The 24042-nt window shown below is 59.5% G+C and overlaps 3 protein-coding genes across 11 annotated transcripts; 2 read left to right on the top strand and 1 right to left on the bottom strand.

The window, feature by feature from the left end:
- The first annotated feature begins 4799 nt into the window (after positions 1–4799).
- Positions 4800–6434, top strand: LOC311443922 (thymosin beta-15A homolog). The gene is made up of 3 exons (XM_084534596.1): positions 4800–4904; positions 5307–5411; positions 5929–6434. The coding sequence occupies exons 2-3, from the start codon at positions 5312–5314 to the stop codon at positions 5964–5966; spliced, it is 138 nt and encodes a 45-aa protein (XP_084390722.1). The 5' UTR covers positions 4800–4904; positions 5307–5311; the 3' UTR covers positions 5967–6434.
- A 2552-nt stretch (positions 6435–8986) lies between these two features.
- On the top strand, positions 8987–14535 carry RAB9B (RAB9B, member RAS oncogene family). Of its 8 annotated transcripts, none has more exons than XM_084534590.1 (4): positions 9246–9566; positions 9866–9935; positions 10115–10238; positions 10576–14535. In XM_084534590.1, exon 4 carries the CDS (start codon positions 11195–11197, stop codon positions 11798–11800), a length of 606 nt encoding a protein of 201 aa, XP_084390716.1. In that variant the 5' UTR covers positions 9246–9566; positions 9866–9935; positions 10115–10238; positions 10576–11194; the 3' UTR covers positions 11801–14535. The 8 variants fall into 8 exon arrangements, with proteins under 8 accessions (XP_084390713.1, XP_084390715.1, XP_084390719.1 ...); XM_084534591.1 differs by having other exon boundaries at positions 9866–10238; positions 10576–10664; positions 10935–14535; XM_084534587.1 differs by lacking the exon at positions 9246–9566 and adding an exon at positions 8987–9045 and having other exon boundaries at positions 9866–10238.
- Positions 14536–18214: 3679 nt separating this feature from the next.
- Positions 18215–22981, bottom strand: PLP1 (proteolipid protein 1). 2 transcript variants are annotated; one of them, XM_084534584.1, is made up of 7 exons: positions 22846–22981; positions 21409–21595; positions 20642–20903; positions 19684–19852; positions 19444–19517; positions 19235–19300; positions 18215–18790 (listed from the first exon to the last, which is right to left on the bottom strand). In XM_084534584.1, the coding sequence occupies exons 1-7, from the start codon at positions 22847–22849 to the stop codon at positions 18719–18721; spliced, it is 834 nt and encodes a 277-aa protein (XP_084390710.1). In that variant the 5' UTR covers positions 22850–22981; the 3' UTR covers positions 18215–18718. The 2 variants fall into 2 exon arrangements, with proteins under 2 accessions (XP_084390710.1, XP_084390711.1); XM_084534585.1 differs by having other exon boundaries at positions 20747–20903.
- Positions 22982–24042: the final 1061 nt, after the last annotated feature.

Raw genomic sequence — 24042 nt, 5'->3', positions numbered from 1 at the left:
AGGCTTGTGATACACAGTACTGGGAAAACTGCTGATCTAAAACCAATCTGACAGGCAGCAAAATGCCTGAATGAGAAATACCAAAACTAGAGCTGGCTGAGGCTCTTGGATGTAAAAATAAGGCTCATCCAAAACTTGGATGCGTAGTAACTGTACCAGACAATCTTAAAGTAAACTGCTAAATCTCTCCTGGACTCTTACGGCGTTACAGACTGAGCTGTTTTATGCTGTGGTTTTTATAAGCACTCCTCTGATTTATTTGTGAGATGGGGAAGGGAAAAAGGGAACAGAAGGAACTTGAAATAGCTTGCTAGGGTAACTAGCAAGGCGCTGAGAGGCTGGGGGCTGGGGTGTCAGTGGGATTAACTGAAAAATGAGGGTAAGACCTAGGGAAGTACTTCTTTAGCTGTGCCTTTTCATGAAGACTTCTCCCCTCTCCCTTCCTACATACCCTGTCCTGTGGCAATGTTAACACTTCTATTACAGTGTAGGGTTTTTCTTTTGTATAAGAATTGGTGTTTGTCTGGAAAGTGTGTGTCTCTTGCTTCTTTGCTTTGCATCCTGCACTGAGCTCTCCTGAGTCTGATTCCTGCCTCCTCCTTTGGAGCCCCTGCTGCCACACTGCCAATGCCCCGAGAGCCAAGAGCCAGGACATCAGAGCAGCGGTGTGAGGATTTACAGCAGCATTTGTGTTTAAACTTAAGACCTGATGAAGGAATTAAACTTTTATTTAAAAACCATGGCCTCTGCCTATAAATGCTTCCAAAAACCCTACCAAGATGTGCATCTTCTGAACTGGGTCACTTGTAACCTTGATTGTGGAGTAATGTGGTTTGGAACGAACCTTGGCAGGTCATCTGGTTTAACAGCAGGGCCGACTGTGAGGTGGTTCAGCTTTCCTGTGCTCGCGTTGCATGGAATAAAATGCTTAGGACCAAGCTACTTCTGGTGGCTGTGATCTGTAATCTTACAGCCTCGGTTGTTTGAGGTGGTAGTGCGGTTTCTCTTGTCCTGTTCAATTAGATATCTGAGCAGATCTGTTCACACAATGTTCAGGTGGGGGAAAACCTAAATAGTTTAGCAAGCATGAATGAAGAATTGCTAAATGTCTTGCACGGAGCTAATGAGCTGAAGCAGCAGGATTGTTATGAGAAGCAGTTGTTTACCTAACCCGTGATCCTTATTGTGTATTGTAGACCCAGAAAGTATAAATGAAATTAAGAGGATGAGATCTCAGTTCTAGAGAAAGGTCTTTGACCTTACAGCAGTCTTCATGCCCTAGATTGAACCATTGCTTCAGGAGCCACAGCCTCAGGTAGACTTGCTGAAGACCACTATGGTCATTCTTCTTAAAATATTTCAGTACTGATCATTGAATACCCAAACTGGATTTCTGCCCCCTCCCAGTTGGCAGCATGGCAGCGGTGGTGTTGGTGTGGGTCTCATCAGGGTGGTGCGGCAGATTTGATCTTCCTTACAGAAAAGGAGAACCTGAGCTTTACAGCTGAAGGCTTAAAACATCCTCAGACTGCTGAACGGATCTGAAGCCAGGCTGGCTGACTGGCAGTGACTGCTGTGCTCTCAGCACAGGGTGCTATTGTTTGCATACATGCCTGTAGGAGGATTAGAGCATTCTCCCTCTCCAGGGCAGGCACAAAAGTAGCATCAGGCAGCTGTGGTAAGGGAATCCCTTCCCTGGGGGGTGGGCTGGGAAGAAAGCAGCCCCTGCCTTGTGAGCAGCAGGCACTGAGCTCCTGCCCTGCCCTCTGCCTTGGGGGTGCTCAGCTGTTGGTCCAAGCATGGTCAGCTCCAGCAGCATTTCCCCCCCCATGAGGTGCTGGTGCTAACTTGAGCTGTGTGCTGTGGTTAAGGAGATTCCCCAGCCTGTCCTGAGGAGCCTCTGGAGTAAATAGGGAACACGCAGTGCTCTGGAGGTGATTTGTGCAGTGTTTTCACAGGCTTTCCTTACAGCTGCTAATGAAATACCATAGGAAGCAAGTCATTCGTTTCCTCGGGAGAAAATCCCAAGTGGGTCATTCCCTGTGCTCTGTAGCTGAGGGGGAGCTAGAGGAAGAGGATGGAGCTTCAGCAGCTCATGGACAGAGCACTGCAGGGACTGCTGCTGCTCCTGCCTGTCAGGCTGCTAGCTGATGTAGAAGCAGCAACAGCAGCAGAAAGGGAGGTATCATCACAGAGAAGCCCTGCCTCCTTGCCCAGCTCACCTGCCAGGGCAGCTGAAGCTAATGCACAGGTTGGGAGTGCCTTCAGCTATGGGGAGAAGTGGAGCAAGATGAGGCATATCCCAGACTGCTTTCACCAGCGCTTCAGCTCCCTACCACTTTTTGCTGTTCCCTGGTAGTGTAAAGATGATTTCTCATCTCTTAGATTCAGTGTTTGTGAAATGAGAAAATGAGAGATGAGCAGCTTGCCTTGCTGCTGTTGAGCACTGGGGAAGTGGGAAGAGTTAACAAAGCCCTTCTCGAAACTGCTGCCTTGGCGAGCACAAGGAGAAGCAGAATCCATGGGAGAAATGAACCCATGTCCTGGTGTAACACTGCTGGGGCTGCCCTCATTGCCTCCCTGAGGCACCCAGCTTCTTCCCTGCTGGAAAAGAGGATGGTGGCAGGAGGCAAGGGTTAAAAATGAACTGAAAAAGCAAAAAAGCTGAGTTGGGGGGCTGGCCCACAGCCAGGCAGCTGCAGCTGGAGGGGATTTGGGCTGTGGCGTTGTGCCCTGCCTGTCCCTCCAGGCAGGAGGCTGGAAAAACCCTCTGATCAGATAGAGAAAACGTCCTGCCTCCTTATTCCTGGAGAAGAAAATAAAGCATTCCTGGAAATGGCCATCAGCAAGCCTCTATCAGAGCCCTGAAAGCCTTGTTCTGTGGGAGATTTAAAACTCATCTAAAATGGCTGGCGGTTGTTCCCTTCTATCGGGTCAGGGCTGCTTTCGCTTCCCCCCCTGTGCTGATGTCTCGGTTCCCTCATTATAAATTATTGAGCGCAGAAATGCCAAAACGCGGGAGAAAGAAGCAGGTTGTGTGGTTACAGGAGGTTTGGCAAATTTGTCATGGGATAAAGCTCTTGTTGGGATGCACACTCGCTCTTTGTGCAGGATGGGATCTAACAGCGCCCCAGCAGCCCCACACCTCGACTTCTGGAAACGCCAGGGAGCAATGGGTGGGTGCCTGGGGGGCTGTGGTGAGGAAGGGAGGGCAGTGAGCTCCCTGCCCGTGCCTGTAAGGCCCCCGCTGTGCTTTGTGCCCAGACAAAGGCCACGGGGTCTGCAAAGGGCTGCAGATCGTTGGGGGCATGCAGTGCATCCCACAGGGCTGGTGCTGCTCCTTGGCTGGGGCAGGCGAGAGGCTGTGCAGGTGGAGGATGGTCTCTGGGTGCTCTCATGCTCCATGCCTGCTGGGGACAAAGGATAAAACAGACTGTTTGGTATCTGCAAAGCGTGAGGAGAACAGGCAGGGAAAGAGGAGGAAGCTGGAGGGAAGGCAGGCGCAGCTGGAGAGTAAACACAAGGTAAAGCGCTTGCCTTCCTATTTGCATAAAGGCAAAAAGGATTTCCTTGCTTTCATTTTGAAACTGGGTGGGGTTTTTTTCCTTTCAGCCGTGCAGGAGAAATGTGCCGTTTCTCAGCTCAGGGTGGGCTTTGCAGCGCAGGCTATGGAGGGAGGGCTGGAAGGATGCTCACTGAGGCAGCACTGCCCGGGCTCGCTGCTCCTGGCCGTGGGGCACGTAAAGTCAACAGGCTTTGCCGTGCCACCCCAAAACCTGGCTGGGTTTTGGGGGCTGGGGCTGCAGCGCTAAAGCACAGCTGCTCCGGGAGCAGCCTGGCCTCAGGCTTTGCCTGCAGCCCCTTCCCTGCCCCAGAGAGCTGGATGGAGGCTGCTCCCAACCAAACCCCTCTCAGAACAGCAGCCCCATCTTAGGACGTGGCCATGGGTCTCGGCCTTTGCCTTGTGTGCGTGCCAGACGCTGGGATTTCTTTAATTCCGCGCCCGAAGGCATGCAGAACGCTCCATCCCCCTCCCACGACAGCAGCCCTTCAGCTCAAAAATGCGAAGCAAATGTTTCCTCGGGCTGGCTGGGGGGTTTCTCCACAAAACCACCAGTACGCCTGGTGAGGGGCTGGTGGGCTGGGGGCGGTGTGAGGGCTGCTTCAGCGCAGCTGCTGCCCTGCTGCCGTCCCCAGGGATCCCTGCAGCAGGGCTGGGCAAGCCCCCACGGGGCCGGGCCCCACATTTTGGCTGTGTTCCCTGAGAAGCCATCAGTGGCCCCTTTCTCCTGGGGGTGCTGCTGGGCAACACCCAACCCTATGTTATCCCCCTGGGCATCCCTCAGCCCCCAGGCTTTCTGCCTGGGGGGGCACACAGGGGTGTGAGGGGAGCAGGGGTGTGCAAGTGCATGGCGGGGGCTGTGTGGGGTGTGTACATGTGGGGGGGTCTCTGTAGGGTGTGTATGTGTGTGAGTCTCTATGGGGTGTATATATGGAGGGGGTCTCTGTGGGGTGTGTACATGTGGGGGGGTCTCTGTGGGGTGTGTACATGTGAGGGGGTCTTTGTGGGGTGTGTACACGTGGGGGGGGCTGTGTGGGGTCTCTGTGGTGTCTCTGTGCTTGCACACGGGCGTGTGCGCGCGTCCGCCCTCACACACTCGCCCCCCTCGACCGCGCCGCGAGGCACGCTGGGAAACGCAGTTCTCCGGCCGCCGCGCACCGCCGGCGGGTGCACGCTGGCGGACTACACTTCCCGTGAGGCTCAGCGCCGCGGCGGGCAGCCAATGGGCTCGCGGGCTGGGCGGCGGCCGGGGTATATAAGGCGCCGCCCCACGCGGCGCGCTCCAGTCTCACCTGAGGAGCGGCGGAGCGAGGGAGCGGAGCGGCGGCGGCAGCGGCACCGGGTACGGCCGGAACCTGGCAGCGGGGGCACGGCCTCGGCCGCACCGTGCCGGGGCTCGGCGGGCTTGGGCTGCACCTGAGGCGGCGGCTGGGTGCTCGGGGGGGGCTCCGCGGGGCGCCCGCGGGTGCGGGCTGCGGCACCCAAAGGTGGGGGGCCGGGGGTGGGTGCGGGTCCCGGTGGGTGCGGAGGGGAGCTCGGGGCGGTGGGGAGCGGAGGGGGGCTCGGGGCGGCGGCCGACCCCGCCCTGCGCTATTGTCCGCCGCCGGGAGGGGCGGGCGGCGCCCCGGGGTGGGCTGCCTTTGTCTGCGCCGCCCGGGGGGGGCCCTGCCCGCTTCTTCTCCCCGCCTGTCCCCCCCTTTCCCTGCCCTGGTGCCCCCGCTGAGCGAGCTGCGGCGTCTCGCAGGCAAGATGTGCGACAAGCCGGACCTCTCGGAGGTGGAGAAATTCGACAAGAAGAAGCTGAAGAAAACCAACACGGAGGAGAAAAACACGCTGCCCTCCAAGGAGAGTGAGTGAGGGGAGCGGTGGTGGTGCAGGGCAGGGGGTGGCTGGAGCTGGGGGGCTCCGGGGCGCAGCTGAGCCCTGGTGCTGGGCTCTATGGGGGAGGCAGATGTTGGCCGTGGCCGTGGAGTGGGTGTCCTCGTGTGCTGATCTCACTGCTGAGGAATCCGGTGGGGAGAGGCGCTTCTGGGCAGCTGGGCTCTGACCCAGAGGAACAGCACTGAGTGAGGGGTGAGGGTTCGGGGTGAGGACATCGGGGGGCTGCAGCATTCCCTGTGCCTGCCCTGGGGACCTAGAGATAAGGGTCAGGCTCTGCTGTGACCATGGTGGCAGTGGGCACCATCCTGTGCATAGGGCAGATGCCCAATGTGCCCCATCACCCTAGGAGCTGAGGCATTCGGTTCTGCCACTTGGGTTCAAACAATAAAACTGGCTGCCAGGGCCTGAGTGATTGCTCTACAGCCAGCTCCAGAGGGTGTTCCTACAAACCAGCACCAGATTAATGGCCCTCTCTTCTCTTTCAGCTATCGAGCAGGAAAAGGAATGTGTGAAGTCTTCCTAGAGAGATGGCCTGGTGGGAAGAGCACTTGGTTTTTTTGCTTTGAATTAAATCATCTTTTTTTTTTTTATTATTTTAAATTTACATCATGTACATGTATAGAAAACAGCTGCATTACCTAACCCACTGTCCCACCTTGCTGGCAGCTATGGCAGGTGGGGGGGACAAAGCGTGGCCCCCTCAGTCCATCGAAAGCCTGACCTAACCCCATCTCTGCTGCACAGCCGCTGCCTGTTGACAGCTCTGATCTCGCTCTCATGCGGTGGGGAGATGAGCAAGGGCTATGGAGGCTCCTGGGGACGGACCCCTCCTGCGTGGGGGAGTGGGATCTCTTCTGGCCCGGCCCATGGCCTGGGTCTGTCTCGCATACTCTTCACTGACGGTGTTCTGTAGCCTCACTCACAAGTTTTGTCTTCCTTGGGGGAAAATGAGAAGTTTATTATAAAATAAAAAAAAAATTATAATGACCTACCTCTGGCTTGTGGCTTCTTCCCTGGTGAAGGTTCAGGTGCAGGCCTGCGTGCCCTGGGGGGTGGGAAGGGCTCTGCTGCAGGTTGGTGCTGCTCCAAGGGCCACGGGGTGGTTCCTTCCAGCTGAGTCCGCCTTGGTGTGTGTGTGTGTGTGTGTGTGTGTGTAGGGCTCACTCCTGGTGGCCTGGGGGGACAGAGCTTAGGGTGTGCTGGTGCCCCTCTGAGGCTCAATTAGTGCCACCAGTTGTCCCATTGTCACAGTGGTTCCTTGGTGTGTTACCAGAGGTTAATCATGGCCTTCCCGCTGTGTGCATGAGCCACCCAGCTCCCATGGGTGCTGGGTCTGCCCTCAGGGCAGAGCTCTCCCCTTGCTGCCTGGCACAGCCCTTCCCTTCACCTCCAGCCATGCTTGGCTCAAGGAGCTCTTCCCAGCCTTGCAAGGGTGGGTCATTGGGCTCAGTCCTTTGGGTACCCTATAAACTGTTCCTTGTCCTGCGCGGTGAGGGGGAGCTGGGCTCTGCTGGTGCCCCCCAAGCCTGCACTGAGGTGCCACAGGACTTTATCCCCTCCACCTGGCCTCTGGGGCCACCGCACGGGCTGCTGTGCCTGCTTGCAGAGGAGGTGGAGGCAGATCTGCCAGCTAAATTTTGGCTGGTGTCCCTAACTGGGGACAAACATGGGACTATTGTACCCGTCCCCGTGTGGCACCAATCCGGCCGTGCCTGCACCCACGCCCCACAGCGAGGACTGCAAATAACAGTTTGCAGGGCTGTGGCCGCTTTCACCCTTCAAACACAGGGCTGGAGGCACCAGGCTGGTGTTGCTGTGGTGCGTCAGGGCGGTGTGGGGTTTTCTGTGGGGTGAGGGCAGTGCCCCTGCAGCACCCCGAAGTCCCTCTCCTGGGTGTACCAACCCCATACCCGCATGCTGGGGCTGCCCTCCGGCCATCCCCACGTGCTGGGGTGTCAGCAGCTGTTTGTCGCCCCAGCAGGGTTTGTGGTTTCCTTCAGGGCAGTCAGGGGGCTGCTGCTCCCCCAGTAACGGCCAGTTGTCATCGTCCCTGCCGGGGAGAGGCCCCCAGGCCCCTCATGCAAGCTGCTCCTGCCTGTCACAGAGCCCCTTCCATGAAGGGGGTGGTGGATGGGTCACAGATGGGTCAGGAACTGGCCCAGGCAGTGGGTTCAGCACCTTCACGCTGCTTCAGCATCCCCCACTCTGCTGAACCGAGCAAGCTCCCCCACATCCCCACCGAAATCACCACGGGGAGGTACCGGCTGCCTTGCCCAAACCCCGCACCTTCAGCTGCAAGGACAAGGGCAAGTCCGTGCTGCAACCCCGCACCCAAAATGCCCCCGCTATTGTGAGAGGGTTGGCCCCCAAGGGGAGAACCATTACAGAGCAGGCCTTTATGGCAACCCCGTCCCTCCCTCCCTCCCTCCCCGTTCACCCCAGCACGTATCAGCACGGGGCTGCCAGTGGCGTGGGAGGCTGGGATGCTGGATGCCTGCCGGCCTGATGTCCCCCAAAACATCATGGCTTTGGCAGCACGGGCACGGAGGATGTCCTTGCACCTTCCTCGAAGGGCCAGGTGCCGGGTGAGCCATGTACATCCTGGAAATATCCGTGTTGGTTCCCACTGGGCCGTCCCGCTGCTCCTGGGCACTTTCCTCCCATGGCTTTATCGGGCAGCGAGCTGTGGCCGGCGCTGCGGAGGAGGCGGCTGAGTCACCGGCAGGAGGAATCCGGGCCCTGCCAGACAAATACCTGGCGCTCAGCAGCACGGGGAGAATTGGGATCAGGGCTTGTGGCCGCGATGGGCACCGGCTCCCCTGCACTGCCCTGTCTGACTCAGCCAGGAGAGGGTTTTGACCCCATGGCTTTGCACGGAGGGGATGACCGCGGGTGTTGCCACCACACTAAGCGGAGGCAGCCCCCTGGATCCCCATCCGTGCATCTTCCGCAGCTCCTGAGTGCACGAGCTGCGAGGGAACACCAACACCTGCCCTGGGGTGGCTGGGAGGGTGCGGGTGGGTGTGTGGGGTGTGCAGGGTGTGGGTGTGCAGGGGGAGAGCCATAACGGGGTGGCGAGCAGCAGCTGAGGCAGCAGCTCGGCACGCACCAACACCTGCCCCAGGAGCCCAGAAGTTATCGCTGCTCGTGAAATAACGCCCGGGAGGGCAGCTTTGCAAACAGGAGCTTGCTCATCCCGGGAGCAAGGGCTCAGCAGGGGGTAACACCGAGCCGGGGGCACCCCGACATTGCCGGTCAGACATGGGCTGGGCTGGGGGGCTCGGCAGGCCCACCCGAGCAGGGGCCATGTGCCCAGCCACCTGCACCCTGCGCGGCACCCCCCGTCTCGCTGCCAGCCCCCGGGGGTGTCCGAAATAACCCGGGCACTTCAGCCCCGAGCCGTGTGGGGTCCTCCCGGGGGTTTCCTGCGGGTGCCCGCTGAGGGGCAGCGCCGAGCCCCCTCCTCACACGGCCCCTCCACCCCCCTGAGGGAGCGGCCCCGCCCGCCGGCAGGGCGCCTGCGCTGCGCATGCGCGGGGTGGGGCCGGCACCTGCCCCGGCGGCGGCGGCGGCGGCGGCGGCACCGGGAGGGGGCCCGGCCGGTAAGGGGGGGGGGGGGGCGGGATAAAAGGGGACGGGGCGGCCCCGGGAGCGGCCCGCACCGCTCCGAGGGGCAGGGCAGGAGGCCGCGGGGCCCCGTCCGCTGCCTGGAGCCGTTCCCCGGGGCCCGGCGGTCGTTCCCGTGCATCACGGGCCCGGGGGAGGTGGGGGGGGGCAGGGCCCGGCTGTCCCGGTGCCGCCTCAGGGCCCGCTGTGGCGCCTCAGCAGGCCCCGGCCTGGGCCCGGGCCCGGGCCCGGCCCGCCCGCTTGGCCCTGCTGAGGGCTGGGGAAGTGAGAGCGAGGAGCCTGTTCGAGATCGGGGCTCGTGGCTGAGAGCTCCGAAAGGGGAACCCCGCCCGCAGGGCCCTGAAGGGGCTGAGAGCCCCCAGGGCCGGCCCGAGTGCCGCCTTCCCCACCGGGCTCGCTCCCCGTGTTGGCAGGTGCAGGCACACGGCCGGTCTTCCATCGGGTTCCAGAGCGTGTGGGCAGGCAGGGCAAAGCCGTCAGCGTCCTGCAGATCGAGGTGAGACAGGGGCTGTGCACTCATATCAGAGCTCCTTCCTTTTCTCTTATTTGGGGTTTAGCATCCACAACATTCCAGCCCTGGTCAGGAATGATCAGCGATCCATTTTACCCCTGGTAAAGGGAACTGTGTCCTCACCCCTTGCTCCTGGCTATTTTACTCCACTTACCAGCTCTGTACTTTCAGCGTCCTAAAACTCATCTGTTGTTTGCCCAGCCTGGCTCAGCCTCACAGATTGAAAGGCAGTGCGCTGAGCCCAGCTATGGCAACCTCACTGACGGGTGTTTGTTTCCTTTTAGTGACTGTTATGCTGGAGGAAGGCATTCCCTGGAGAGTCCCGGAGAGAGAAGTGCTGTACTTCTAGAGCAGGTACAGTACAGACAGCAGCAAAACAAATCTCTTCTTCTGTGTCAGGCATTTACCTTCACTCATAGAATGCCCCTGGGAGAGGGAGGACTGGCTGGCTCTTGGCCTCTTTCCTGCGGCTGCTGACTAAGGAGGCCGTGGTGTTGGGCTTGTTGCAATGTGAACCTGCACCTGTGCCCTAGCAAACCGGACTGCGAAAAGCATTGCCAAGAAGGAGCAGCAGAGAAGCAGGGTCTCTTTACCCAGGAAACCTCTTCCGAGCTGTAGACAACACGCACAGCAAACACGCACAGTTCCACTTCTGAGGTGAGTCAGCGTTCTTGGGGTGATTAAGAACTGGTTTGCTGGATGACTTATATTGATGTTAGGCCTGAACATCGCTTACATCCTTCCAGTCAGATGGGAGAAATGACTTAGCTAGTGATTGTACAGTAGGAAAGGAAGGCCTGGTGGTGGTCGTGATCCCTGGGGGTATTTTGCTGTTTCTGTGCTAGCCTGAGGACACAGACAAGAGGAGATGTTTAACGGGTAATTGGTGTGTTTGGGGAAACTAGATAAGCTTTCAGGTACACAAAGTTTTCTTCAAATGTAGTGGAATTAATATGTAACTGACACTCAACAGCTATTCTCACCTTGCTCTTAGTGTGGAGACCTGCTGCTTCCATTTCAGACCTGATGGAAGAGTTGTGTGCCGGAAAACTTGCCTAATTGCCATCTATACCAGCTGCTCTAGTAAGAGATTATCTCCTATTTCCAAAACTTGTTCAGAAACGGGGATGGCAGTTCCATGTTCTATTCTTTCCTGTGCACCTGCATCAAAATCTACAAGTTGGAGTCTCACTCTGTACTTTCCCTGAAATAATGCAGAGCTCGGACAATAGCAGAAGGCTGCTGTTACACTATTCTACTTGAAATCTAGGGTGGACTTGCGGTTATTTCCTAAATCTCTTGGAAGTCCCAGCGTAATGGTGAGGAGCACAAACGTTGCATTCTTTATTCCAGCGTGCACCAGTCTCAGCTCTGCTGCTTAATTTCTGACGGGGACCGGAACAACTGGGAGAGATCCCAGGGGCGCGGATTTCCTTCTTTTAATCTCTGCTAAGTTCATGTGGAGTCCAAGTCAGTCTTATGCTACAAGAGACTGGAGCTCTAGGCCCTCAGCTGGGTGACTTGCTGCGGAATTTGTGATTCAGAGAGGTGTTCTGCACTGTTTCTGGACCCTGTAGATTGCCTTGGTCCTGTGGCCCTCCCGTCCTGCTGCAATGAGTGGGAAGTCCTTGCTCTTAAAGGTCATTCTGCTTGGGGATGGTGGAGTCGGGAAGAGCTCCCTCATGAACCGGTACGTCACCAACAAGTTTGACTCGCAGGCTTTCCACACGATCGGTGTGGAGTTCTTAAACCGGGACCTGGAGGTGGACGGGCGTTTTGTGACCCTCCAGATTTGGGACACTGCGGGGCAGGAGAGATTCAAGAGCCTGCGAACCCCCTTTTACAGGGGAGCCGACTGCTGCCTGCTGACCTTCAGCGTGGACGACCGGCAGAGCTTTGAGAACCTCAGTAACTGGCAGAAGGAGTTCGTCTATTACGCTGACGTGAAGGACCCCGAACACTTCCCCTTCGTGGTTCTGGGCAACAAGATCGACAAGCTGGAAAGGCAGGTGAGCACGGAGGAGGCGCAGGCCTGGTGCCTGGAGAACGGCAACTACCCCTACCTGGAGACCAGCGCCAAGGATGACACCAACGTGGCCGTGGCCTTCGAGGAGGCCGTGCGGCAGGTGCTGGCGGTGGAGGAGCAGCTAGAGCACTGCATGCTGGGCCACACCATCGACCTGCACTCCAGCTCCAAGTCGGGGTCCTCCTGCTGTTAGGAGAGGCTGCTGCTGCTTCGGGAACGTCGCTTGGACCGGCGGCTGGGTCGGAATAAGTGCGGGCAGCTCTGGGGCGCTCTGAGGACGGCGGCCGCAAGGACAATAGGCGGTTTGCTCACTGGGGAGTTTGCAGCCTTACTGTCTGAATTCTGGCTGGAGTTTCTGGGCACGAAGGATGTATCTACAGGAGGGAGCTGTCAGAGAGCATGCGAATTTAGTCCTGCTTCCATCTCTGCCTGTTTTAGCAGGCTTAAGGGACTGGGTTAAACTAAAGACAGTGAATTTTGATCTGTACTGAGAACTGCCTGCGGAACAAAGCTGAGGGCGCTCCAGACACTCTTTGAGGTATTTTAGTCCTGAACTCCAAAAATACTAGACCCACTGAACTCATGACCTTACTGCCAAAGGAAAGTCTGCTCAGCATGCCGAGTGAAACCTGTTGGGGAGGCTGTAGCCCACACAACTGTGAGAATGCCGGGTACTAGCGTGGTGAGATGTGTGTATCTGTTCCTTGGGATCAATGCATTCTGTCCTGAGACTGAATTGTAATAGGAATTGTTAGAACTCTGTTACGACACAACATACAAAGGACAGAAGGAACCGAATGTTGCAGCATCCCTTCTTGTAGCTGCCTGTTTCTGGTCTGTTTTTCCCCACCTTTAACGTTGTCTTGTATGGATGTTATTTTGTGGAGAGACTGGTTGCTGCTTGTTCAGTATATGTCCCCTTGTCTCTTCTGGAGGCCCAACCAGATCTTGCTTCTCATATCTTGAATAGCCCTGGATGAAAAATACCAATGTGGGCACTCACCAGGTCATGTCAAAGGGTTTAGAGTTACTCAGGAGTTCAGGAGACCTGGAGCACGAATCCTCAGCTGGTTTCTGCCAGAGATAATCGCTGTGTTCAGATGATGTGCTCTGGCAGACGGGATGGAAGGTGGGTGGGATGTCTCCTCAGAGTGCAGGTGGCTGGCTCATGCGTGGGCAGCTGCTAAATCCCCTCCTCCTGTGCGTGGGGCCGTGACTGCCGTGCTTTGTTAGCTGGTGGGTCAGCACCTGCGGTTGCTTTAACATAGACGTTCCTATTTAGATGCTGCAACGTTCTCACCTGGTCTGTCAGGGACGGTGCTGCTCAGCACGGTTAACTCACGCCATTGCCCTGGCCCTTGTCCCTACAGGAGAATCAAATGCATTTTGTCTGTAACTCCACTGATGTACTACTGGTAGCAAATGTCTGCTCAGTTAATTGGCCCTTGTTAATGGCAGCTGTGTTCAGCCCACTGCGGAGAGATCTGGACTGATTCCACTTCTGCTCAAGGTGGCTGAAAAACACGGGGGGGGGCAGGAAGCCTTCTAGGAACGGATGCCAGGCTTTGCTAACCCCAGCTCCTGCCCCCTGCTAGGTGTTCGTCCCCAGCTATTTGTGTGTAGCAGAGAGGTCAGCGCTCGCTGGCTGCCGTCTTTGCCATTGTAACCTCAATGTCCTGCAACTTCCCGTGCGAGTGTTTGTTCAAAGCTGTGACTTTGCCTGTAAGCACGTAGGAGCCTGTCACGGGAAGAGCTTTCCTGAGTGTGTATCCGCTAGCTGCTGAATGCAGTCCCACTGTGACGAGCTACTGGATAGCAAAGCGCGTAGCTCACGTAGAGCAGCCTCGTATCCTCTGCTTCAGAGCAGGATAGTCTCTGTCTCACACTGGCTGGTGGCAGCTAACCCCTGTCCCCCAGCAGTCTCTGAACTTGCAGGGTGTCTCCTCTGGGAACTCAGGGTGATGCTGCCCTTCTCACAGGGCAGCCACACGTGGAAGGGGCTGAAGCTTTAATACAAAGTGCTTTGGAGGGGTCTGATTTCTGTACAGGGCTCAACGCTCCCATTCACAGGAACGGATAGGGAGTGCTTGCAGCCTCTGGAAAATCAGGCCCCTTGAAGTATAAGAGAAGGCTCTGCCTCTGTAGGTGCAACATATTTTTACAGGATTTTAAAATTAATGTTACTATTTATTTAACAATGTCTGACCTCTAGATTTTTCTTCAGTTCAACACAGCTTAATATTTCCTTCAAGATCCCAAACTGTGACCCGTGGTTCTGCTCCCAACAGACACGTTCCACTGGCGCTCGTTCCCACAGAGGCCATCTGGGCTCAGGCTCCTGTTTGCTGCCCAGCCTGGCGTGGGGGCTGCAGAGGAAGCTCCCTGCAGGTGAAACTGCCCCAGTCCCAGCACGGATCTTGTGATCTGTGTGAGGACTGTACCTCTGGAGGGCGAGGGCAGGGACTGAGCAGCCTGTGGTGCAGGAGGAATATGCACACAGCGTGCTGTTTGCTGTACCTCGGGTGCGTGTTGATGCTCCTGGCAGAAGCTCGAGAGCCTCATGGTTCACAGGCTGTGCAAACAGTGTGTGCTCCCTGGAGGGTGCTGCGCAGCATCTTTTGTTTCTAACAGATGTTGGATTGCTTTTTTAAAACAAAAAATATTTTATTAGGCTTATGTGTTTTAAAAAATCCATCTAAAAGTATAGTATAATATATTTAAATTGTTTAATTTATTCTAAATGATACGCACAACTTCCGAAGGAGCCGGGATCTTGAACTCTCTGTTGCAAAGTTCAGTGCCAACAGCTGTCCTCTCCCTGTGTCCACTCATGCTGCTGCAGTTGTTGCTATTGCTACGGAACTGGAACTGTAAAACTGAGATTCTACCTTCATTTAAGCAAATAAAACATGGATGTACCCAAGTGAATTCAGAAAGTGTTGACTTTTTGATTTATCAGAGTTCAAGCCAGTGACTGTTCTCCTGAATGGGAGGTGAAGCTGGGTCGCTTGTGGCAACTGGCTGAGAGATGTCACCAAATTTGAAACAAAGGGGCTGGTTATTCCTGAACAGTCATTGAGTAAGTATAGCTTATTTACAAGCTGAATCCACTGACCAGTTTTGTCTTTCCAAGAGCACATCAGAAGACACTTTCATAACAAATATTCCACACTGCTTCCTTCTGTCACTATATGTTAATTTTCGGCCGGGGCTCTCAGCAGCAAGCCGTGCTTTCCTTTGATTTCTTCCTGCAATCTTGGACCTGGTCCCTCCTGCTCCAGGGGGCTGTAACCAGACGTGATTTCCATGGGATGCCGGGACAGCAATCAGCATATGGGGACTGTTCTCTTCCGCCGTCCTGCCAGGACGGTCACTTATTTTGGGAGGCTTTCTTTGTGTTTGCACAGTCCTTGCCTACTGTTTCTGTTGGCAGAACCTCTAGCTTGTTTTTTCTCTCATCTCTGCTTGCTTATCTGTGCTTCCAGAGGCATTGATACGGTTTCAAGTCCTTGGAAATTCTGCTTTTAAAGGTATGCTGCAGTATCTGAGGGCCTCCAGCCTCCTCTGCTGTTTCAAAACACAGCTGAGAAAAAAGCCAAGGTGAGCTGGTGGCAGAGGGTGCCAGCCTCGGAGGAGTCACGGGGTTTGGTGAGGCGGCATCTTAACGCCAGCGAGGATCTGCCTAGAGGCATCGGAGCCACCAACTCACTTGACGTGTGATGTATTTACAAAAACGTGGGGCAGCTCGGCTGGGGGGGGAGGCGACGGCCCCGCTGACAGCGGCTGCCTGCAAACCCCAGGGAACGCGGCTCCTGGGACGAAGAGATGGGGAAATAAAAGGTTTCACCTCCAGGGCCGGCTCCTGTCCCCGACCCCATACAGCCCCGCAGAGCCCCGGCAGCGGCCACGGGGGGGAGCCGGAGGGCCGGGAGCGGCGGGCAGGGGATGGGGATGGGATGGGGCTGGGGCTGGGGCCGGCCCTGCCTCCTCCTCCTGCCCCCTGCTCAGCCCCCTGAGCTGGCAGCTCCACAGGGACCTCGGGGCCGGCTCCTTGCTGTGTTGCAGCCGTGCTTCAACCACCGGCCGTGGGGACAGAGCCGGCAGCTCCCTGTCAAGGCTCCCTCTGGGCCAGTTCATCACCAGACAGAGCCACAGGAGCCCTGAGGAGCCCACACAGGAGCCCACACGCATCCCTCAGCCCTCGTGCCCATCTCCTGGCCATGCACACACCGCCTCGCACCGTCCCCAAGCCTCCCACCCCACACAGCCCCGCTCCCCGCAAAGAGCCGTGGTGTTGTTCCCATCCCGCTCACACAGGGCCCTTTCAGCGTGGGGCGAGGAGGGTGCTGGCAGCTGGGAGCACGGGAACAAAGGGCCCCGTTGATGCCAGCCATGGCCCCGCGGGTTTCTGCGAGCCGGGGTGGGACCCAGGCTGGGAGCATCACCCCACGGCCTCGCTCCCCAAAGGGCTCAGAGCGCTGCTCCTGGAGGGAATGACCCGAAACAGGGCGTTTTGGGGGTGATTTCTAAGCAGAGCAGCGTTTGGGTCTGTTATTTTTGACACCTGCACACAAACTGCTCACAGCCTGGCAGCAAATGTCCCTCTGGCTGCCCGCAGAGCACAGGACTTGGGTTTATAGCACCCTGAAATTGTCAGGTCTGCCCTTGCGCCCGGCTGAGGCCACCTTCTTTCAGCCAGGGCTCTCTGCAAGCGAGAGCTGCTCGTCCTGAGGGGCTCTGATGTGCTTGTACCAGGTGCATGGTGTGCTGCAAGCTGTGTGCTTGAGCCGTGCTGATTCGTTTTGTGGTGTCTGTGCTACAGATGCCACCTTAGGGGACATGGCAGAGGCTGGCACCGTGTAAGCAGGGCATTGAAGGGCAGCAGCTCCTCACCCTGCCCCAAAAGCAAGGGCTTCCTGAGAGACCCCAGCTTTCAGGGCTTCTTGAAAGACCTCTGGGGGTCTGGAGGAGAGACAGCGGTGATAAGGGAACAAGGGGACTGGACTCAGGGTTGGGGACGTGGCCCCCCTGGATGAAATGGGAAGGAGAAAGGGGCTGTGGGCCCACACGCGGAGTGGACAAGTGCTCCCCTTCCCTCCCTGGGGGACGGGGGAGACCGAGACCAGAGCAACAAACAGACGCAGACAGGTACCTTGTTCAGAATGTTCTTAATTTTAATTTATTTTCTTTAATTTTTATAAAATACATCTTGTAAGATAAGTCTTTAAAAACTTGCTCCTTTTTATTGCTTGTTAGCAAGTTGAAATTCTAGATCAGAAATGAAGGAAACACTTTCAGTTGATTAACGCTCTTTGTGTGTGCTTGTGTGTGTGTGTGCGTGCGTGTGTGTGCTTGGGGTCTGGGGACGAGGGTGGGAAGGAGGGTCTGGTTATTTGTTGTTAAATCAACACGAAAGAAAAAAAAAAGAATAAACAAACCAGCAAACCCCCAGGAGAGATGGCGTTGAAGTGAATTCCCAGATCTTGCCTGGTTTCTCCCCACCCCGCGGCCCCAGCTGGCATCTCCCCCTCCCCAGCCCGTGTGCGTCGGTAGCCTGGCCAACCTCGTTCAGCAGCCAGCAGCAAGGATCCTTCGAACGCTCTGCTCAGCAGATCGGCCCCTTTATCCTTGCCCCTGCTGAAACCGGCACTTAGAAAAAACATCGATAATACAGACACCAAAAAATACAAAATAAACCCACGCGAGGTGGAGCTGCGGTCTGCTACTGAAAGTAGTTTCTCCCATAAATAAACACGAAGCGTAGCGTTAAGGCGAGGCGGGGGAAGGACGAAACAAAACGCCGGCTGGCGGGGAGGGCTGGGAGCTGCATTTTGGCAGGGAGGGATGGACCCACACCACCCGGCCGAGGGCTTCCCTTGGGCTGCTGCAGGAAAGGTCTCCCCCGGCTCCTCGCCCTGCCCTGGGGAAGCCAGCAGGGTCTGGGGTGCGGGGAGCGGCCGTGGTTCAGCCCCCTGCCCACCGAGCTGCCGCCCTCCTGCCCTTCTTCATGGGTTTCGACTGGAGCCGAGGTGCTGCCAGTCCTTCCCGGCGTGGCTAGCCACGAGACGGCCGTCCTGACTCGCAGGAAAAAAAAAAAAAAAAAAAAGGACAAAAAGCGAGGGGCAGAGTGGGGGCAGGAGGAGGGGGGGCGTTACGTTTGGCACAGGTGAGAAACAAATCGAGATCTTTGCCGTAGCAAACGGTAGGGAAGCAGACGTCACCCCGAGAGAAGAGCACCATTGTGAAGGGACCACCGCGTCTGGCGTGCGCAGCTGGGAGGCGGCGAGGCGCAGGGGGACGAGCGGCCCGGAGGGGTGTCCTGTCCTACAAAAGGGACTGCTCTGGCCTTACGCTCTCGGGGCAGCCCCCCTCACACGTACCTGCCGCCTCCTGCTGCCCTGCCCCGTGCTGGGGGCCCTGGAGGTGCTGGAGCGTAAAGCTCAGAGTCCCCTTCGTCCACAGGCACCAAACTCCTTCAGGCTTAATAGGGGCAGCTGGGTTAGGGGCACGGGCTTTGATCAGCATCGGGGTCAGCGCTCTCTTCTCCGCAACGGGAAGATCCTTGCCCTAAACGCCCTTTGCCTTGGCTGCAGCAGGCACTTTGGGGTAAATTCATCTTTCTTTACTAGGGGAAAAAAAAATTGTTCTCATCCTCCATCCATGAGAGGTGCCGGCAGTCAGCTCCAGGAGAGTCTCTAGCAATGGTACCGAGACTTGGCCAACTTCCTTTTCTCTCTAGCCTCTTTCTTGCTACTCTTAGAGCAATCTACGGGGATTTCTGCCTCCCGGGAGCACGAAGGCTTTGGCTCATCCCAGGGACACTGGAGTGAGTCCCTCCTCTTCTCTTGCTGGTTTCGAAGGGCTTGGCCCCAGAGCGAACCGGTTACCGATGATGAGCGCAGAGAGAAAAGTGCACGAAGGGGGGTCCATTGGTGGGAAGCTCTCCTTCTTGGTCACGCTCAGCACGATGGATGCGAGGGAGGAAGAGGAGGGGAGTCAGCGGCGAAGGCAGAGTTAACGCAGGAGACCTGGTGTCGGGCGGCTGCAGTGTTAAAGCCTCGGGGTTAGAGAAAAGAGGGGGCGTTTGGCTGGCTGGGCTCCACCTCGCGGCCTAGAACTTGGTGCCTCGGCCCATCAGCTTGAGGACGGCGAAGTTGTAGGTGGCGGCGATCATGAAGGTGAGCTGCGGGCGGGAGGAGAGTGAGCGAGGGGAAGGAGGAGAGGCTCGCGCCAGCCTGGGAGCCGGGGGGAGCCCGCTGAGCACCCCTGCGCCCAGCACCAGCACCCCCTCGGCACAGTGCCCGGCCAGCGTGCCCCGGGGCCCTGCCGCACTGCTGGGACACTGCAGTGCCATTTGTGGTGTGCAGAGAGGGGACAATCCGGGGAAGGCACAGGGCTTGGTGCACGGCAGCAGGACCTCTTCCCCTCTCCTCGCCTCCTAAAGCCCCTCCGGGCCCCCTCCTGCCACCTCCTTATCACCTGAGCTCGCCGTCTGCACTTATGTGCCAGACGAAAACGACACGAGCACGGGCTCTGTCGCGTCCTTGCCCACCACCTCTGACGTCCTCTGCCCCCAAATCCTCGCCGGGCGGAGGAGAACGGCCGGGCAGGGGGAACACCGACTCACCAGTGAGACCAGCGTGGCTGCAGCCCCCACAAAGGCCGCGATGAAGAGGTGGAAAGTCATTTGGAACTGCAAGGGAAGACAGCGGTGAGCTCCCGGGCTGCCGTTTGCCAGCCGGGGAGGGGAGCGCAGAGGCTGCCACCATCCCCGTGCCGCCTGCGGGTCTGCTCAGCCCCACGGGGGGCTTGGGAGGGCGCTGGGAAGGTGCTCACCTCGCTGGTCTTGCAGATGGAGAGCAGGTTGGAGCCGCACACCTTCCCGGGGAAAGCGTTCCAGGGCAGGACGCCTGGGGAGCCGCGGGGAGCGGGGTGAGCCGGGGCACGGACCCCACAGGCCCCCTCCGTCCCCTCTGCGCTCTGCGTCCCTCCTGGCAGCCCCGTTCCCTCGCGGTGCCAGCAGGAAGGGTGCGGGGGGAGCAGCGCAGCCCCCGGGGCAGCAAAGGCAGCACTGACCGTACATCCTGGCGTCCGCACACAGGGTGCCGATGCTGGCCGAGGTCTTGCTGGGGTTGGCGATGGACTGGCAGGTGGTCCAGGTGTTGAAGTAGATGTAGACCGGCACCGCGGAGCAGGCGAAGACCAGCAGCCAGACGATGGTCAGGACGTAGGTGATGCCCACAAACTGCAAGGGGCAGGACAAGCCGGGGGCACGGCCGCCGTCACCGTGCGGCCGGGGATGGGGACAGGGGAGCGCGAGGGTCCCCAGGCAGGAGGGGCGAGGGAGCGGGATGCTGCCAGTGCCTGGCTCTGCACCGCCCGCCGAGCCCGGCGCATCCCCCTGCACCCCGCGGAGCACCGGCCCGAGCCCGGCTGGCTCTCGGGGACGGTCACACGCACGTGGGGGTGACCGGTGGCAGCGGGACAGCCGCCGCTTCCCGTGCCGAGGGAATCCCACAGCCACGTGCCAGCGGGGCTCGGCCTCTGCGGGAGCGCAGCTGCACACCCCTGGGCTGGGCAACGCGGCTCTCCTGCCCTCCCTCCGCCGCGCCACCCCGATTGTCCCGAAGGGAACCGCAGCCGTCCCCCTCCGCTCCCCGAGGCCACGGGCTGCCCCGCTTGCCAGCAACTTTGTCACAGCTCCCTGCGGACAGGACGGCCCTGGGGACACCGCACACAGCGGGGCTGGAGAGCCTGGGGCTGCCAGCACGCCTCAACCCTTGCGGGGATGCTCACGGCTCTCTCAGCCGGTGTGTAAACACCAAGAGGTTTGTTTGCCGGCAAAATCTGCAGCCGTGTCAGCTGCTTCGGTCCCCGGGGGACGCTCCCAGCCTGAGGGAGGGCAGTCGGGCTGTGCTTCCCTTCGGGATGCCCCGAAACCCAGGCGGCCGCCGTCTCCTGCCCTTCGGCCGTGCCGAGCGCGGCGAAGCCGCTGTGGGCGCGCGAAGGGGTGCCGAACCCCGGTTAAGATCACCTTGTCAGGATGTCCTAGCCACTTTCCCAAACACTGACACACCCGCTGCAAAGAGTGAGCTCGCTGGGGGCCTCGCGCTCCCCTCCCTTTCGGGCCCCCGGTTACCGTTGCGCTGAGGCCCTTGCCGCAGATGGTGGTCTTGTAGTCCCCGAAGATTTGCCGCACGGCACCGGTGGTGTAGAAGCCTTCGGCCAGCAGCAGGGCTCCGTAGAGGAAGAAGAAGGAGGCCGTGCCGTAGATGACATACTGAAAAGCGTGGATGCTGCCGGGGAGAGGAGCGGGCAGGGGTGCTCAGGCAGTGCTGGGGTGCCCGACCCAGGCGGGGCAGCCTGCACACCGCCACTTACCCTCCCCGAGCGCTGTGCCCACGCACCCCGTGACACCCCAGGGGCGAAGCTGCTGTCCCCAAGGGGACTGAGAGGGGTGAGCTGGGGCAGAGCCGTGCCACGGGGGGCTGCAGAGCAGCACCAGCCCCCCCGTGCCCTCCATACCTACCCGGTGCGGCCGTCCTGCACGTGCCGTGGCACCTAGCGAGGTCAGATAAGAACAGGAGTGAAAAGGAAACGAGCGGCCGCCAGGCCCTGCCCTGCAGCCACGGCACTGGTGTGAGGCTGCCCCGGGGCAAACACAGCCTGGGGGTGTCCAGCAGTGGCACCGGCCATAACCCAGAGGGTGCCAGCAGCGAGCGGAGCCCCGGCCGCCTCCTCGCGGCACGGAGCACGACGGAGACGCGAGGAGCCCCGCGAGGCGGCAGGCAGGGTACTTACACGTCGATGAGATACTCATAGTCCTGGTAGTTTTTGGAGAAGTAGGTCTCGATCAGCTGCTCGGTGCCCGTCAGGGCTTCGTGCCCGCAGCCGCAGAACAGCGCTACCCCGAAGAAGCACAGGCCGGTGGCCACCAGCGAGGCGAAGGGTGCCCCGATGAGGCATCGTGCGCAGCACTCCAGCAGACCTGCCGGCGGGAGAGGGGTTTTTGGGATGGGCAGAGCTCGGGCTGCAGCCCCACACGGGGCTGGGTTTGGAGGTGCAGAGCGGGCAGGCTCAGGGCAGGTTTGTACCCCCCACACCCCCTGCTTGTGCCTCGAATGCCAAAAAGGCGCTCGGGTGCCTGCCCCCCCCTGGCTTGGCACTGCTGGAAGCGTTCCCAAACCCACGCTCCCCCCCCTCCCCAGACCCCGCAGCAGCTCTCCCTTCCCTGGAGGACAAGGGAGCCTTGGGCCCCGCAGCGATGCCCTCCCCTCCGCGCAGAGCAAGGTCGCGCGGTGGCACCGAGGACAATGGGGAATTGTCCCAGCACGGCCCCCCCCGCGGCCACCCCGGGCCGAGAGCAAACAGGGAACAAAGGCAGTGCTGTGGGGGCGCGGGGACCCCCCCCCCGCCTGTTTGCCTTGGACGGGGCAGGCGTGGGCACGGCGGGACCAAGGGGGGGGTCCCGCTGTCACCCCCAGCTCTTCCCACGGTGATGCTCCCTGAATTTCATTGGGTCCGTGGGGAGGGCTGTGCTGGCACCAACCAACCTTTTCCTTTTCCTTTTTTTTTATTTTTTTCCCTTTTTCCTTTTTTTTTCCAGCCTAAATGCCAGCCAGGGAACATCGAGGCAGGCAGGTGCCCGGGGCTGGGGTTGGCGAGCGGCCCCACGGATGTGGCAGGGCCTGGCAGGGCTCCCCCCCAAAAAAGCCCTGGCCCCGCGGGCTGCAGGAAGCTGCTGCTGCGGTGGGGAAGGGAAAGGAGGGGAAGGGAGGAGAGAAAGGAGAGAAAGGGCCCTTGTGTGGCACAATCCCGGGTCCTGCGCCTTGGCTCAGCCGCTGTGGGGCCGCATGGTACCTATGGGGCCATAATTATTGCCTCTGGTGTCAATGGGGGGACCCCAGCACCCCAGGGCTGCAGGCACACAAGCGGCACGAGTTGTGGCAGGGCTCAGCCCAGGCGGGAGCTCTCAGCTCCCCAACCTGGGGCTGCAGGGGTGGTGGGACGTGTCCCGGGAGGCAGAACGGGGCCGGGAATCGGTGTGGGGAAGCAAGATGCCGTCCCCGCCACCCGGAGGCTTCCTCCCCGCAGGTTGCCACCCGCGGGGACCTGCGTGCCCGTGGCCTGCTGGTGCCGGGGGCGGGTTTGGTGGTGCCTTTCTCCTCCAGGAGCGTGCCACCGGCACCGTGTGGCAGCTGTCCCCGTGTGCAGCCCCCCCCTGTCCCCCATACTCACCCATGGTGCCGGACTCGGTCCGCTCCCCGTGCGCTCAGCTCTGTCTGCAGCTGGGAGCAGCCCTCGCCTCTCCTGGCAGTCCCTCGCCCTGTACCGTGCCCTCTGGGTGCCTGTCCCCCTCTCCAGCAAAGAAAAGGGCTCTCTGCGTGACAGCCACCCCCCTTAAAGGGACAAGCCCCCGTCCCTCCCCGCCCCGGCCCCCCCAGCAGCACCCCTTGGCTGCCAGCCCCTCGGTGCTGCGTGGGCACGGCAGCGGCGCGCAGGGCTGGCGGGGGGGGGGGAGGCTTTGCAATAGGAAAAAAAGCAGCTTGGGGGGGTGTGGGGGGTGATGGGTGGCCCCTCTGCGGTGGCTCTGGGGACCCCCAAGCCCACCTGGGCTGAGTTTGCTGCTGGCTGAGCCCCGCAGCGGTGAGGGAGGTGATGGGGGGGTGTCCCTCTGCCTCCTCCCGGCCCCCCCAGCCCAGGCACCTGCTTCCAGCCTTGGTGCTCTGGGTGTTTGCTCTGTTTGGGTGGGAATCGTGCTGGCAGGGGCAATGTCCCCTGTGTGGGACGGGGCACAGGGCTCCAGCGGGCATGGCCCCAAGGCCAGAGGGGTCCCCAAATGATGCCGAGGGATCCAGGTGGGGCCAGCTCCCCTGGGGGTCCCCAACTCCTCCGGGTGTCCCCAATTCCCCTGGGTGTCCCCAGCTCCTCCAGGTGCCCCCAGCTCCCTGGGGACCCCATTTCCCCTGGGTGCTGCAGCTTTGGAGCCGGCGCAGGGCTGGGGAAGCCTGCAGAGGGCAACAGGTCCCTGCCCGGCGGGCGCGGGGCGGACAAAGCCGCGCTGTGTGCCTCAATGCCCCGCGTCGTGCCAGGCGGCGAGGTGGCAGGGCCTGGCCATCCCCAGGGATGGGGACACTGGTGGGGGGGGTCCCCACACGGCGGGAGGCTGCTCGGCCACTGCTGAGGGCAGCATCCTCGGGCAGGTCCCCAGGGTACCGCAAAGGGACCTGGCCGCTGCGCCCCGGCGTCAGCGGGACTGAGGGAGGGGGACGTGGTGGTGCCATGCCAGGGGGCACGGGGAGGGCTGTGGTTCCCTTGGGTTATCTGCAGGAAGAAAACGCTTCTAAAAATCATCTCCTGACACTGAAGCTCACCTCCCTGCTAGGGATTGCGTTGCCTGCAGGCAGGCACCAAAGGGAAAAATAGTGCTGGAGG

Source organism: Aythya ferina (genome assembly GCF_964211825.1).
Source record: "Aythya ferina genome assembly, chromosome: 13".
Classification (NCBI taxonomy): domain Eukaryota; kingdom Metazoa; phylum Chordata; class Aves; order Anseriformes; family Anatidae; genus Aythya; species Aythya ferina.
Note: the sequence above shows the minus strand (reverse complement) of the source record. Positions and strands in the feature narration are given on the sequence as shown.

Bases quoted from the DNA above. Each gene is read 5' to 3' on its own strand.
- RAB9B (XM_084534587.1), top strand. From the start codon at position 11,195: ATGAGTGGGAAGTCCTTGCTCTTAAAGGTCATTCTGCTTGGGGATGGT.
- PLP1 (XM_084534584.1), bottom strand. The intron at 19,301-19,443 runs GTGAGCACCTTC...CTTCCCTTGCAG, and splicing joins CCATCTGCAAGACCAGCGAG to TTCCAAATGACTTTCCACCT. The intron at 18,791-19,234 runs GTGAGTCGGTGT...TCCCGCCCGCAG, and splicing joins CAGCCACGCTGGTCTCACTG to CTCACCTTCATGATCGCCGC.
- LOC311443922 (XM_084534596.1), top strand. From the start codon at position 5,312: ATGTGCGACAAGCCGGACCTCTCGGAGGTGGAGAAATTCGACAAGAAG. The intron at 5,412-5,928 runs GTGAGTGAGGGG...CTTCTCTTTCAG, and splicing joins CACGCTGCCCTCCAAGGAGA to CTATCGAGCAGGAAAAGGAA.